Genomic DNA, 14,802 nt, shown 5'->3' with positions numbered 1-14,802 from the left:
CTTTTTTAAAGTTACTATAATAGCAGATCTTCTGAGAAAAAACAAATTATGCAATTCTGTGCCTCAATTCAAAGTACTATGGAAGCACTTTTGAAGCACACAACTAACTTCTGGTTGTACTTCTGTCTCCTTGTGGAATTTGCACAGATGAATGCATTATAATCTAGTTATCATTAAAACTCTGTGTGTTGATTAAACAAACAAGACCTTACTTGTTAATAATTAAGTTTCATCTGGGCTGAGTTGTGTGAACGCTATGCATTGTACACTATATTGTAATTCTTCACATGCATGCGTTGTATGCTCCACAGAGGATGCCCATCTATCTCTGTGTATCTCTGCATCTGATTAATCTTTAATGATAATGACCTTCTCATGAGGAGAGACACTGGAGGGAATCTGTGCCAGCTCGTTTTCTGTCAACCAGTTCCGCCGAGCAAGCTCTTCCCACTCAGCCTGCATCTTATCCCAGAATTCAGTGTCTGACTTCAGATAGAAGAGTGAGAGAAAGGGAGGGAGGGGGAATGATAGATAGTAGAAGGACAAGGGAAAGAATGAGTGATTAATAAACAGTAAAACAACAGTTCTTGCAATTTCGAATGATGTTACTGTTTAAAAATGTGACATATGTTTGTACATTATGGACATTTTTGTTGTGATTTGCAAGTAAAGTCAGAGATTTAATGAACAATTTACACACCAGATGGAAAGATGTCAAATTTGGCAACACCATAAATACGTATTCAGTACATGTGATTTTAATGTACTTCTGCTTTCAAATGAACCCAAGAGGTCTTTTAAAATGCTGAAATGTTTATGGACATAAAGTTGTGTTTTTGTGATCAGCAGGAAAACAGGCCTGTATTTTAAAGGAATGACAAAATGTTAATATCAGCAAACTTTTCAGTCACATATTTACCAGGTAATTTCTGTAGTGAACTGCGATATCAACCTCTCTGTTACTTTGGCATTTAACTGCTACGTATTGGCATTTAACTTGCAATTAGCTGACTGAATCCTTAGAAGGTTATCACAGACGACTAATCAGTTAAATATGCCAGTCGACCTTCTGGAATAATGTTTATTTTTACAAGTATCAGAAAAGTGAACACTACTGTCAAGTAGACCGATTTAGCAGAAGCCTCTTACCTTAATCTTCTCATTAATGTATTTATTCAGTTTTTAATTTAATTTCTACAACAACTAAAATGAATGAATTTACAGGTTTACCTTCTTGCATATCAGCTTTTACACTGGATTTAAAAAGTGGGCTCTTAGTATGAAGGCAAAGACACTTTGAAAAGTAAACTACTGTCTGAGATCCACATAGATGAGCAGGTTTAATGTTCACAATAAAATTATTGGACTGTGAGTTTGCTCCAAAGAGAAAAATTATCTCTACAAAGCCTGAAGCGTGAAATACTTTCCAGTGTTTATTGAACCTTCTAACATGAAAATAAAAAAGAAGAAGAAATGAAATATCAATTTGTGTAATCTTTCCTCCATCCAGCATTTTTGTGTGTGCATAATGCAAAAGCTTACCATCTAGAGGTCTCAAAAGAAAGAAGGGCAACTGAATGACAAATAATCAGTGGCACAATTTTCCTCTGGAAAATGCCAAATAATAGGTTATAGAATACTTGAGATACACAATTTCCTTCTTACAACTGGACTGATGTTTAATTGTGTTTACGTGGTAACAAACCCCACAACCATGTGACATTTATCATGGAGTAGCTTCTGATTGTAATCACTTATATTTATTGTAAGAAATAATCAGATTCTACATCTACTCATACCTTCTGCTCCACTAATGACAAGTTATTTGCTCTTTCAGTTAATTCAATCATGCGAGACATTTTCGTTCATCACTTTGCAGATGACTTTAAATTGTCACTCAGTCCAAGCAAAGAAATATGTTCAACATTAGTTTTAATATTAAGCATGTGACATTTTAAGTACTTAAAAATAAACACATCAAGTCAGATTTTTCTGTTGAGATGAAACGAATATTATGTGTCAAGCCACTGTCACGCTGCAGTCCAAAAATGGACGACTCTGATGAAACACAAGCAGTACTTTTGAAAGCTGATGCTTAAAACACGAGCTTCAGGAGGGCAGCTAAAAGCAGAACCATCCCCAATTTTTGTCATAGAAAGAGGATTAAAGATGCTTTTATCTGCTCTCTTTGACAGCAACAACAATGTTTATCAGATGAAGCCAAGAGGGGTTGAAACAGATTGAGCCTGTTCAAAAAAATAATTAAATCAAGAGATTTCAATCAAACTATTTAAAGTCTTATTCAGACCAACTAATTCACCAGGAATTGAAATGTCTTTAACGTGCAGGTTTGCAGCTTTCAGAAAACTTGCCAGTTCACACTAACACAAACAAATGCACAGTACAGGATGTCTTTACTTCTGCTTTCACCTCCAACCTCAGGGGTTTTACTCCTTTCAATAGTTCCACCATCAGACTCCAAATGTGCAGTGTTGGGTGCAGTTCATTATGTTTGCTCATCATTCCACACTGCCTCTATGTGAACATATCTGTGGGGAGTGATTAAGGCCAAAAGTCAGATGCCAAGCCAAAAGTATTTTATGTTCTGCTGTTGTGATAATAAATATTTCATACTCATGTCAGATTGAATTGTCCCCAAATACATTTTAGAGGTGATCCTTTCTTTACTGCAGTCAAAACTATGGTCTGAACTAATTGAATCATGAGCTGCTGTTTGGCTGTTAACAGACAGCTTGCCCTATATTCTTAAACTAGCCGCAGGCGACACCATCATCTGGCTTGAATTAATGAATCTGAATTTGGCTACATAATACCACGTCAATGCTCTTTCACTTTCTATTCCATAAACCTTTATGTAACTGAGTTTTTATTTTGTCTAAACAGATTATCAAACAGATTTATTCATGACTGATTCCAAAAAGTTATCTTATGAATGCTGACATATTCAACTGAATACAGCACATACAGTATATAGAAACCTTTCATTGATTTTTAATTTTTTTAAATTTATGAATATGTCAAAGAGATGTTGAATGGCTTGCCATGAAATCTGATACAACAACTCATGTTTTTGTAACTTCCTACTTTTGATATAGTACCACCATTTGGTCAAGACGCTTTTGTTCATGACCTCAGATCTTCCTGATTTCCCAATAAACCTCATTTTGTGTTTTTTTGTGGCAAAATAGCAAATGCTAGTTCAAGATTGTGACTATCAGCATGTTAATGCTGTCACTGTGAGCATATTGTTTTCATGTTAGCCTATATCTCAAAGCACCACTGTGCCAACGTTCAGCCTTACAGAACCATTACCATGGGTGCAGACTCTCGGGGCTCCATTTCTGTGTTGTTATGGCAGGCACAACACATTATTGCACCACTGAACCTGCATTTCCCCCGGGGTGCACCAAGGATATTTTTGCCACTGCTGATTTGGTGATTTGGTGACATGTTGACTTGCCATGTGCCACAGTTGAAGAAACAGAACACTGCAAACATGTTGGCACGAACCGATGTCTCACACATTCAGAGCGGGTCAAAGTTGGTTCACTTTTGCTGACATGACAAAAAACATTTTATTTATTCTTGTTTGCATTGCTGCTAAAGATGCAGTGAATAGCATGCATGTTGATCATGTTTAACTTGAATTAATTGTCAGACAAGTGTTTTTCCACCATTTGGTTGAGTCCATGACTCTTAGCTGTCTTCCTGTCGGAGGCAGTGCAAACAGGGAGGAATCATGCCAAACAGAGCAGAATAGCCTCATGTAACTTAATAAGTCCTCCATAGGCAGAAACTAATCAAAACATTACAGTACTGTATACATTAAGTATGTGTCGTGTATGTAGAGCCACTACAGCGGGTAGCAGGGTCAACAAGATCTTTTGTAAGAATGCGTGTGTGTCTGTGCCAAAGGCATTTTCATCTCCACATCCTAGAGGCTGGTGATTGGCACGGAGGCCACAGCATAACCCCTGTTGATGAGAGGTGGCAAGTAATTGCAGGGTGCTGACTCTCAGATAAATTGCCTCAAGGTGATTACCTACTGTCAGCTGCGTGAGGAGGAAGTTCTTTATGGACTTGCTACATGACAGCTGGTGATGTAAATAATCTGGTGAAATAGAAATTGGGTATCTTGACTGCAAATTGTGACTGTTAATTTCTTGTTTAATGATGCCTAAAAATGCACGAGTGAGTCGCTGGATTTGGTTCACTCATATCTTCCTAAATCATGGTTCAAGAGACCTAAAATTGACAGCTTATCTAGTGAGTGTGTGGAGTATAAGGGGGAAAAAAATTAAACAGGTGAAGTACAAAGAACATCTTGTTTACTGTAAGTACACTACATAGTTTAATGTACATACATTAGTTACTTTACATCACCATTCCTGCAGGATTCTTTGCAAAGAATAGTTATGTGACAAACTAATAGCCTTACAGCAAAATTGTTAGTCAAGCGTTGCTCGTGCATTCTTCACATTTATGCTCATGTGGATGATTCTCGGGCTCCAGCCGTTAAGTGTATTTACATAATACACTCTAGTGATTTTTTCATTATTTCTCTTCATGCTGTGGGTCTGTATTTGCACTGTGACCTATCAATCATCTCATTATTAGTGTGCCAGACAGTGATGTGTCTGCCTCCTGACTGCACTGCAGTTGAGAAAACATTGCTAATGGAACTGGAACTGGAGTACCACATTTTTAAGTTATAGGAAATTTAATCTTTTTTTTTGTTATATTGTGAAGGATAATGTATTTTCACATTGACGTTGGTGGTTTAATTATGCAGAACAAGATAAACACACAGCAAAGTAAATATTATCCTGCATATCAGTGGAGCTGTGCTATAATTTCAGTAGCTCTAATGACATGTTATGTGAATTGGATTGAATCCAGAGTATTTCCTGCTGCCAATTTTGTCAGTGGTGTTTGGAAACTGGATTGGAGGAGAGCTGGGGATTCATTAGTTACTTCAAGAATATATTAATGTCAGTATAGATAATCATGGCAGTTCCTATAGAGCTAACAAAATACCCTCTGCCGCTGGTGTCAGCCAATTGTAGAAAAAAAATATATTTATATTTTGCCTGTAAAATCCATTTAGTCGTTTTTCAGTAGTAGTAGGGTAAAAAATACATTGGAAATAATTTTTTTCTGCCAGGAAAATAATTTGCAAGGTAGTAGTTCATGCTAGGTCAGCTAAGATACAGAAATTGATCCTCCTGAAAACGACTGGTGCAAAGAATTAATTTAGCAAAAATACTAAAATGTAACCTGACCAGGATATATTGTAAATATATGATAGATAGATATGATAGATTGTAAAAAAACACACAACTCTTCTGCTAAAAAAAAAAGATATGAATAAAGTAACTATCAGATACTGATAATTGATAATTGTTATGTTTGGATATAACATGAAAAAAAATATTGGTAAAAATGTGTTGATGATTCTGTTTTGAAAGTGTGAAATAATTTCTAGTGAACTATAGTACAAAGAGTAATGTTGGCCTGAAGCCTGTTAGTTAAAAGCAACCATGAAGCCAAAACCAAGAATACCAAGCAGTGTTTTGAATCTGTTTGTCCTGAAAAAAACCCCCATTGTTTAGACTCTCATTTGTTGAAAATCAGGAATTTCGAATTTCTATTAGTTCCAGTGTTTTAAATTTTTGGTGTATTATTAAACATTTAGATCTCAATAATAATGCTTCTCCAGTGGTATCTTAACTTGAAATGTTTATGCCAGCTTGAGCTGTGTTCATTTGACACTCAACCTCAAGCTAAGATTACATAAGTCTCATTATTTACCACTGACATAGAACAACCTGAAAATGAAACAATCCCCTCTTCATCTGCAGAACAGGGCCAGCCTGTGTTTAATGAGACGCCCACAGGCCAAGTCCTCAGTCAGTGAAACAAAAACAGGAAGTTGGCCTCATGATAATGTCACTCAAAAGATAATATAAAATAAACGTCAGCTGACAGCACTGTGATCACCTATTACATGTACGTCAGTGATAAGAACACCCACGGTCGCTGCAGTCCTACTTTTGTATGACTGACTGTTAAACATATAATGACAGTAGTAGTATTTTATGTTACCTGGTAATTAGAGGCTAAACTAAAACTTTATCCATTTTTGATGTAAAGATTCTGTTCTCAATTGTTATTGTCTCTGCAAGCATCTCATGCCTGGCTTCACACCTTGGATACTTTACTGTGTATTATGGATGATAAAGCAAAGGCTTCACTCTAAAGGTAAGCTACATGCTACGTGCTACATGGTGCAGTAACATGAACACCTGTTGTTGTTGGATGCGTTTAAAAACTGGTCAAGAGTCCTTGAAGTATTTTCTTCTTCTTTTAACTCTTGGTGTAATATTGAACATTTAAATCTCAGTAAAAAGGATTAAATTATAAGGAGTAAAATCTTACTGTATACTAACCTGAATTCAAAGAAATCACATGGATTATGAGTGACGCTAAACTTTAGATATTGGAACTATACAGTACATACATATTTTAAAATTACATGTTTTTATTCTTATTCATTGTACAGTAACATGATATTACGTACTTTCAAAGGTTTTCTAGTGATTTCAAGAGTCTAACATATGAAATTACGTTAACTTGATTTTTTTTTTTTAACCGACATATAATCAAGAACGACTTAAACGACCTGTACCTGTATTTTATTTTATTCTGTGTTCTTTTAGTCGTCAAGAAGTCCCTCTGCAGGAACTAAATGGTGTAGGAACCAATCCTTTCAGGTTAGGTTTCTGCCCAGAAGCATTAACAGTTTTTTGATCACTGAACACTGTACTCTGAATGTTTTGCTATTTGATGTCAAGTTATCTGAGAAATTCAATATAAATAAACCTATGTAATCAAACAAAGTGGCATGTCACACTTTTGATTACCAGGAATTACATTAGCTCACCATTGCTTAATTGCAGTGAAATACCTGTGTAGCCTTAAGCTTGACTTAGCCCCTGCATCTTCGATGATAAAATGTATTCAGCATAGGAAGAGATGTAAAAGTTGCATTGCGTACTTCAGTGTTTTATTTTACATGTTGTTTGTATGTCCTGTAATTGTTTCTTAGGGAATAGTACTTTTATATTTAGAGTAGTAATGGCATTTAAATGATCTCAAATGGAGATTATTGATTGAAATTTAATAAGTAACAACTTACAAACAATTCAACTTACAAAAAAACTCTCCAAACCAATTATGTTTGCGTATTGAGGACTACCTGTACATAAAATACAGCAGGTTTGATGAACATTAAATAAGCTGACATGTTTTCTAAAGTGGTTCAGTAGCACTTGAAAGGTCATAATTAAGTCAAATGAACCTTTATTAACATAGTATTCATGTCATTATTTTTCCAATAATACATAAAATGATTCCACTTGTTGGAATTTGCATTTCTTGGTTGTAATTAATCAGTCGATCCCTTTGTTCAGCTGTTGTGTTGCTATGACGATTTTGTAAGGGCCACCAGTATGGGTGCTATTGTAGCGTAACCTGTAAACTAATTCAGACAATACAAGAGGATGCATCACAGAATGTTATGTTCTGAATTAAATCTGCTGCTATCTTTACTTTATGAACCAGTCAAGCATCAGTGCTAAATTTTTGAAATTGAGAATGCTAATACGTTTAACTCACTCTGGCCTAAATGCCATATTTTTCAGAAGCACTTTTTTTTGTTGTCATTCTAAATGAACTGAACCAAAAAACAAAACAGACAAAAACAAGACAGAAAGCCTAAGGTTCTTTTTAACTAAAATAATAAACTTTCACACCCAGAGTGGAAGAGGAAACACTTTTCTTTGATTCCATTGTTTTGACAAATCTGTTATTTTTCTTGCTATATTTTCTGCATTGTTGTCATGTTCGTGCTATAATCACCCCTCTATGCATGACTGACTAACTGAACTTCCTTGTAGGGATAATTTAAGTAAAGTTTAATATATGATTGTGGTCCTTTAGTAGATATCAAGTGCATCCCCTAGTTTCAGACTGGAAACTTTGCAATGCCAGTGGAGAAAGGTTTGTCCTGTTGTCTGCTCTAAGGCACACTGGATGGAAGCTATTGAGGGAAGCAAGAGTGCATTTTTAAAACCCCATCTTCATTTCTCCAGCAGGTCTACGGATTAAAGCCACTGACCTTTTCACAAGCCTGCATGTCAAACTTCTTGACAACTACACTGCCTTAGTAATTTTTCACCCGGAACTGCCAGACAGAATTAAATGCAAGATAAATGTGAACTTATCTAGATGCATTTTCAATCAAACAAGATGCCTTTATTGCCTCTATGCAAGAGCTTTGTCATGTCCTATCACAAAAACACTGTTCATTGAAGCCATAATTTGCCCTGCAGCTGTTTAACTGGTTCTTTAATAAAAGCATTACATTGTCAGCTTGGAGTAATTGCCGTGTTCTCATGGGACACAGACAATCACTTACCTACTCTGAAATTATGTCTTTATCAGCCTCTTTGTAAATGAATTCAAAGCTGAGTTCCCTTTTCTACCCTTTTGTCATTTCATCTTTCCTTTAAAGGATTTTTATTTGAAAGTAATAAAACCTACATGTTCTCCTCAGTGCCAGCTCAGTAAAATAGATTGTATATGGGAGCCTAATTCCTTGTCTACTCCCTCTGCGGGTCCTAATTTTCTTACAGTTCGCTGCTTTATCTAATTAAATGAATTGGAAGAAAGGCAGTGTGCTGATTTAATATGCTTATCAGTATAAATGATCATGCATATGCATAGCTACTTAAAAGGAAATGATCATTGACAGATTTAACACTGGCAGTGGAAACCAAACTGGCTGACTATTTCCATCAGAGCTCCTGGACATAAGAACTCGATCGAAGATCCATCCATCCATCCATCCATCCATCCATCTTCCACCGCTTATCTGTAGTCGGGTCTCAGGGGTAGCAGCTTAAACAGGGAGCCCCAAACTTTCCTTTCCAAGGCTACATCCAAGGTGTTTCCAGGCCAGTGTTGAGATATGATCCCTCCACCTGGTCCTGGGCCTGCCCCGAGGTCTCCACTCAGCTGGATATATATATATATATATATATATATATATATATATATATATATATATATATATATATATATATATATATATATATATATATATATATATATATATATATATATATATATATATATATATATATATATGAGTGTGAATATACAGTGGAAAAATTATTTCCCCAGGGAGATCATTAAAGGTTCTACTTCACACACAAAATATATATACAGTATACAGTTATGTGAAAATTTAGGACACTCCATTTAATAATCAGCTGTTTATTCAGAAATGTTACCATTACTCAACAAACATAAGATATGAACAAAAATGCGTATTTTAATGGAGGAAAAAGCCCAATGCACTGGCGGCTTGTCTGGAGTGTCTTCCCACCTGTCGCCCATTAGTCTGCTGGGATAGGCTCCTGCAACCTTCATAACCCACGAAGGAGAAGAAGAGGTTGGAAAATGAAGGACTCAGTTACCCTGTAATAACTACTGTTGGCCCCCTTTGCTGAAATAACTTCAATAAAATGCTTCTTGTAGCCATCAACCAGTCCATCTGGAGAAAGTTCAGCTGTGAGATTTTTGAAGGGTTTCATGCATTTAGAACTCGTTTCAAGTCACCACGCAGCATCTCAATGGCATTAATATCCAGGCTTTGACTTGGCCATTCCAGGAATCTCCACTTATTATTTTTAAGCCAGTCTTTGGTGAATTTGCTGGTATGCTTTGGGTCACTGTCATGTTGCAGGGTCGAGGTCCGCTTCAACTTTATTTTTTTTCTACAGGTGGTTTCACATGTTCCTCAAGCAACCTCTGATACACAGTAGAATTCATCATTGATTCTATGATGGGGAGCTGGCCATGTCCTGCTACATCAAAGCATTCCCAAACCCTGACACTGCTACCTCCATACCTCACAGTCGGTACAAGGTACATGCAGGAAGCAAAAGGAATCTTCTAGCACAGAACACAACGAGATGCTTGCTTAAAGTCTTTGGCTGATCAACCTGATGATAGTCTAGATAGTCATGTTTTTCTTAGATAATCAAGGTTTCCTCCATGCACACCTCCCATGAAAGTCAAATGTGTCGTCTTTCTGTTAGTAAAGTCATGCACTTTCACATTGACAGTAGCATGCTGTAGATCCTGTGATGACAATTTAGGATTTTTGATGACTTCTTTTAGCATCTTGCAATCTGTCCTGAGGGTGAAATTGCTTGGATGACCAAACTTGGGCAAGGTGGCAGCTGTATTGAATGTCCTCCACTCGCAAACGATTTTTCGGATTGGTGGAATGGCTGCTGTCAAATCTTTTTAAATCCCTTAGCAGATAAGCAGCCACAATCTTCTTTCTGAGGGTATCAGGCAGCTCTTTGGACCCCACCATGGTGCCAACTATCAACTGTCAGGGGCACACCAAACTAAATGTCTGCAGTTTAAATAGCTTAAAACTCCTTCAGAATGTGCGTGATTTTAACCATTTTTTGTTCATATCTTTTGTTTGAGTAAAACAAGGTTAATTTTTGTTGCTTTTTGTTGTAATTAAATCACTTCCCGAAGTGAATAAAAACAAGTTTGGACATTGATATCCAAACATTTCTTAATCAAGAGCTGATTATTTAATAAGGTGTTGTAACTTTTTCACATTACAGTCCAACCTGCATGTAATATCTATTGTCATTTAAATCAGCTTAACACAGGACATGTTTTTGATTCATACTATTTACTTATTTTTAATTTTTTTTAATATGATATGTGTTCTAGGTTCTTTGGTTTCTTTGACCTCTGATAGAGATACATTGTTCCATCAGCGTAGTTCTGATTCTTGTTTCTGAATAAATCTTATTTTGTTCTACATTATAAATATAAAGGATTATAAGAAACTTGAACACTGATGTTTGATCATTTTCTCCTTCTATTGAATCTTCTCTCAGTGAATTTTCTACCCCTTTCTCGTTCATTTAAGGAATGATTTAATGGCTGGGATTTTGTTAGATTTTTCTGCAGAAAAAGCAATCAACCAAAGCAAAGAATAATATTATGATAAATCACCAATGTTACATGTCAACATAGTCCATGTGTGACAGTCTCGTTTTATGCATTGGCTTTGGCATTCTGTCTCAATGTCATTGCCTCGTATTAAAGAATTTAGGGATGTGGCTACTCTTTGTTAAGCCTTTTGTTGATTATGCATTTCAAGACTGAACATGAAGTGGAAGAGCCTTGAAGAGTCTGAAAACACAACGAAATACATACATACAGTACATATTACAGCAGAGCAGGTCATAATGGGATGTCTGTTTGAAGTTAAAGGTGAAAGGTGTGTGTTGAATCCTAATACCAATCCCAATCGAAAACATTCTTGTACTCTCTATCTACCAGGACATAGGGTCACATCTGGAAGTACAATATCTGTAACAACACAAGTTCCCGTATTAGCCTTGCTGAGTTCAGGAGGAGGTGAAGGAGACTCACCCTAATCCTTTCCTTGACTCGGGACAGATCACGATGAGATTATCAGTTTAACCACAGTGCTTGAAGAAATGATGGTTACATGTTTCAAAGATGAAAATAGTTAGGTGGTTGTGGTTAACTAAAAGCCAAGTACAAGTAGGGCTAAGGTTTGATTCATATAAGAATGCTTGAGCTGATGAGGACAGTGCACAGAGGAGACAAAAAACCTTCTGTTTGATAATGAAGCACAAACGTGGCCTTTCCTGTTGAATCTTGGTAAAAGTCAGCGGTGGAGATGACTCCTGTCAGGAGACAGACGGAAGGCACTAAGCAGCACTCTGCTTACCTCGACAGCAGCCTTGGCTCGCTCAAACTCCTCCTCCAGGGACTGATGTCTGGACAGGAGGGTGCTGCCCCACCGCTGCTCCTTGCTTAGACGAGCCTGTTACACGCACACACACGCGCGGCATCATTGATACAAGTACACACACAAAAATACATTGCATACCACATCACACACACATCACATATCAGCCGCAGGGAGAACAGGCAGAGAGAGTGTGCAGGGTCAGCCGTCTCTGTTTCCTCAGGACCGAGTAAATATCCCTGCCTTGACAAAGCCTCTGACATGCTTAGGAAGGCCAGCAGAATCACTCCTGACAGCACCTCACCCCACCCCTCAGTTGACGTTCATGCTCCTCATCTGGCCCCTCTCAGTTTCAACCCCCCAACCCCCAAAACCTCCTCTCTATTATCTTGTATCTGCACATGCATCAAACTAAACTGTGCTGATAGCTTCTTACTTACAAACCAGCATATTTCTCCACTTGCTGTGAAAATGAAAATCAACCAATTATACGCATACGGTTTTGCATTATGAGAGTGCAGTGTTGTTGACATGATTCCACATTGCACGTACACCTTTAGCCATGAGGGGTTCATGATTTTCTAATACTCCTACATGCTCAGATGTGTTGTGGTACTAGATTTACTGTAATTGAAATAATTGTATGAAATCCAAGGACCTGAGAATAAATTGCTGGTCACTGACTAGTTTTTGTTGTTTGATGTGATGAAACTACTTTCGTTGGTAATCTTGAAGGAAAAATCCACCCGACCAAAACCATCATTGTGTGATTTACAACAGATTTTGGTGTGTTTGTGACGTCACTGATATATTTCACAGTGATTTCCAGTCCAGATGTGAGAACATGTCAGTGCATGATGTCAGTGTTTCAGAGGCAAAGAAAGCTTCCTTCTACACATTGATTTAGATTATCATTAAATACTGATGTAAGTTATCATTAAAGATGCAGGGACAACCACTTTTATGTAGTTTACTGCTGTGTACTCCTGTGTGTATTAATCAGTTGGCCTGTTGCTCTGTTAACGTCAGTCTGTGGATTATGCAGAAAATCCAACATCATTGTTAACTATTTAATGTCACAGCTATGTTCAGCTGCTCTATCTGCTTGGATGAAAAAATGCCTCAAATCATGATGCTCAGGCCCCATTAGGGCTCGGTTTTGTCCAGCCTGCTGCTGGGCTTTCATTACGCTGGCCTGTATTGGTTAGGCCAAACTAGTATCTAACACTGCACAATTACCTGTTTTCACATATTGTTTTTGGGTATTCAGACATCTAACACCACACATCTCCTTTCTTTGCACGCAGATTTTGTTTTTTGTGTGTGTGTGTGTTCATCGCAGTAACCGTCAACTACAACAGAACTCCTAAACAAAACAAATGCAGTCTCCATCTTGGGGATTTATCTTTAATCCCAAATCTATTATTTATCACAGTACTGAAAAGGTGATGTATGTTTAGCTGCTTGGTGAGATCAGTACTAATGGGCTCAGAGTGAGGCTGCTGAATAATGCATAGGCTATTAATCTAATAATGGCATCTGGAAACATGACACCTTATGCAGGCCTACATAAAGACATCAACTCAGGAGGAAAGCACTTGACATTTGGACCTTATAGCACCACAAAGGAGCGATCTCACTACCAACATTATGGATTTCCTGAAAGGTGCATTTTGGTTTATACACTGCTGGTTTTTTTTTTGTCTTCTTTAGCCAAATTTGATGAGGTGGAGTGATGCTTTTTTCTGGTGCAAATGTAGAAGTCTTTCAATGTTACATGAAAGGATGCATAGGGAGGCTTACATGTCTTCCACTAATATACTGTCTGTTGAGCTGAAATAGAAGAATTGTAGGTGTTAGGACAAACTAACTGGTAAACAGTCAGACAACAGTGTTTGTCTTATTAGAAATATTGGTATTTGGGCCACATTACCATATACCAACATGCAGTTGCAAGATGACCAAGATTTATTAATCATTTCATAATAATAAAGCAATAAACATGACATTATTATCGAGGCTTAAGTATCAGAAGAGATGTGCGGCATTCAAAAAATGTAAATTTCAAGTACAGACAGTGTAGACATGATGATGATTAGTGCATTCTTAAGTCATACCGAGCACTTACTTGAGATGCGAGTGCAGACTCCGGCTCAACTTTGGCATTTCCATCCAAGGAGTTCTTATTTGATGGCTCTAATTGGGTTTTACAGTCTATGGACCTACAGCACAAGTGAGACAGGTGGTTTGTGTGATGCAGACTCAGTTTTATAAGGCTGAAATATATCAGACTACAGTATTTTCATAATGTATGAGGAACAGTATAAAAAATGTACAAATTCATCTGTTAGCCAATTTAAAAGAGAACGCCAACATTGGGGAATTTTGCTGACCCTAAATTCAGGGACATCATGCAACCCTCAATCAGACGGTGGACAAACTACATTATGAGCTTTGGAAAACATGGAATCTAATTCATAGTTCAGATAATGTTCTCTCTCACTTTTACTTTCATCAGAATCACCCATAATCTCATAAGATTTAAGTTGAGTAAACACAATAGTGCAACATGTGTTACTGGATGCAGACCCCTAGACATTGGCCAACAGATAACAACATCAGACGCATAATGTTACCTCAACCATCGTTTAGGTGCAGAATGTAAATCCGGACATGTGGAATTGCCCAATGTGGATGTCATTTATTTGCCACTGAAAACATTCATTCATTCATTTTCCAAACCACTTCATCCGCTGTCGCCGTTTGCGGGGAGCTGGAGCCTATCCCAGCTGGCTGCGGGCGTGAGGTGGGGGAAACTCCGGGCGTGACGCCAGTGTGCAGCCGGGCCACACAGAGAGGCAGACAAACACGCACAACCACACTCACTCCTACGGTCA

At 37.4% G+C, this 14,802-nt stretch overlaps 1 protein-coding gene across 1 annotated transcript in view; it reads right to left on the bottom strand.

Moving 5' to 3' along the window:
* pex5la (peroxisomal biogenesis factor 5-like a) overlaps positions 1–14,802 on the bottom strand; it is a 95,571-nt gene that overhangs the window by 12,724 nt on the left and 68,045 nt on the right. Inside the window, exons 7-10 of the mRNA XM_068319261.1 lie at positions 14,034–14,127; positions 13,709–13,738; positions 11,885–11,980; positions 370–486 (exon numbers count right to left, since the gene is read on the bottom strand). Of these exons, the coding sequence (XP_068175362.1) occupies positions 370–486; positions 11,885–11,980; positions 13,709–13,738; positions 14,034–14,127 (337 nt within the window). The remainder of the gene's footprint in view (positions 1–369; positions 487–11,884; positions 11,981–13,708; positions 13,739–14,033; positions 14,128–14,802) is intronic.

Source organism: Antennarius striatus, chromosome 7 (assembly GCF_040054535.1).
Source record: "Antennarius striatus isolate MH-2024 chromosome 7, ASM4005453v1, whole genome shotgun sequence".
Taxonomy (NCBI): Eukaryota; Metazoa; Chordata; class Actinopteri; order Lophiiformes; family Antennariidae; genus Antennarius; species Antennarius striatus.
Note: the sequence above shows the minus strand (reverse complement) of the source record. Positions and strands in the feature narration are given on the sequence as shown.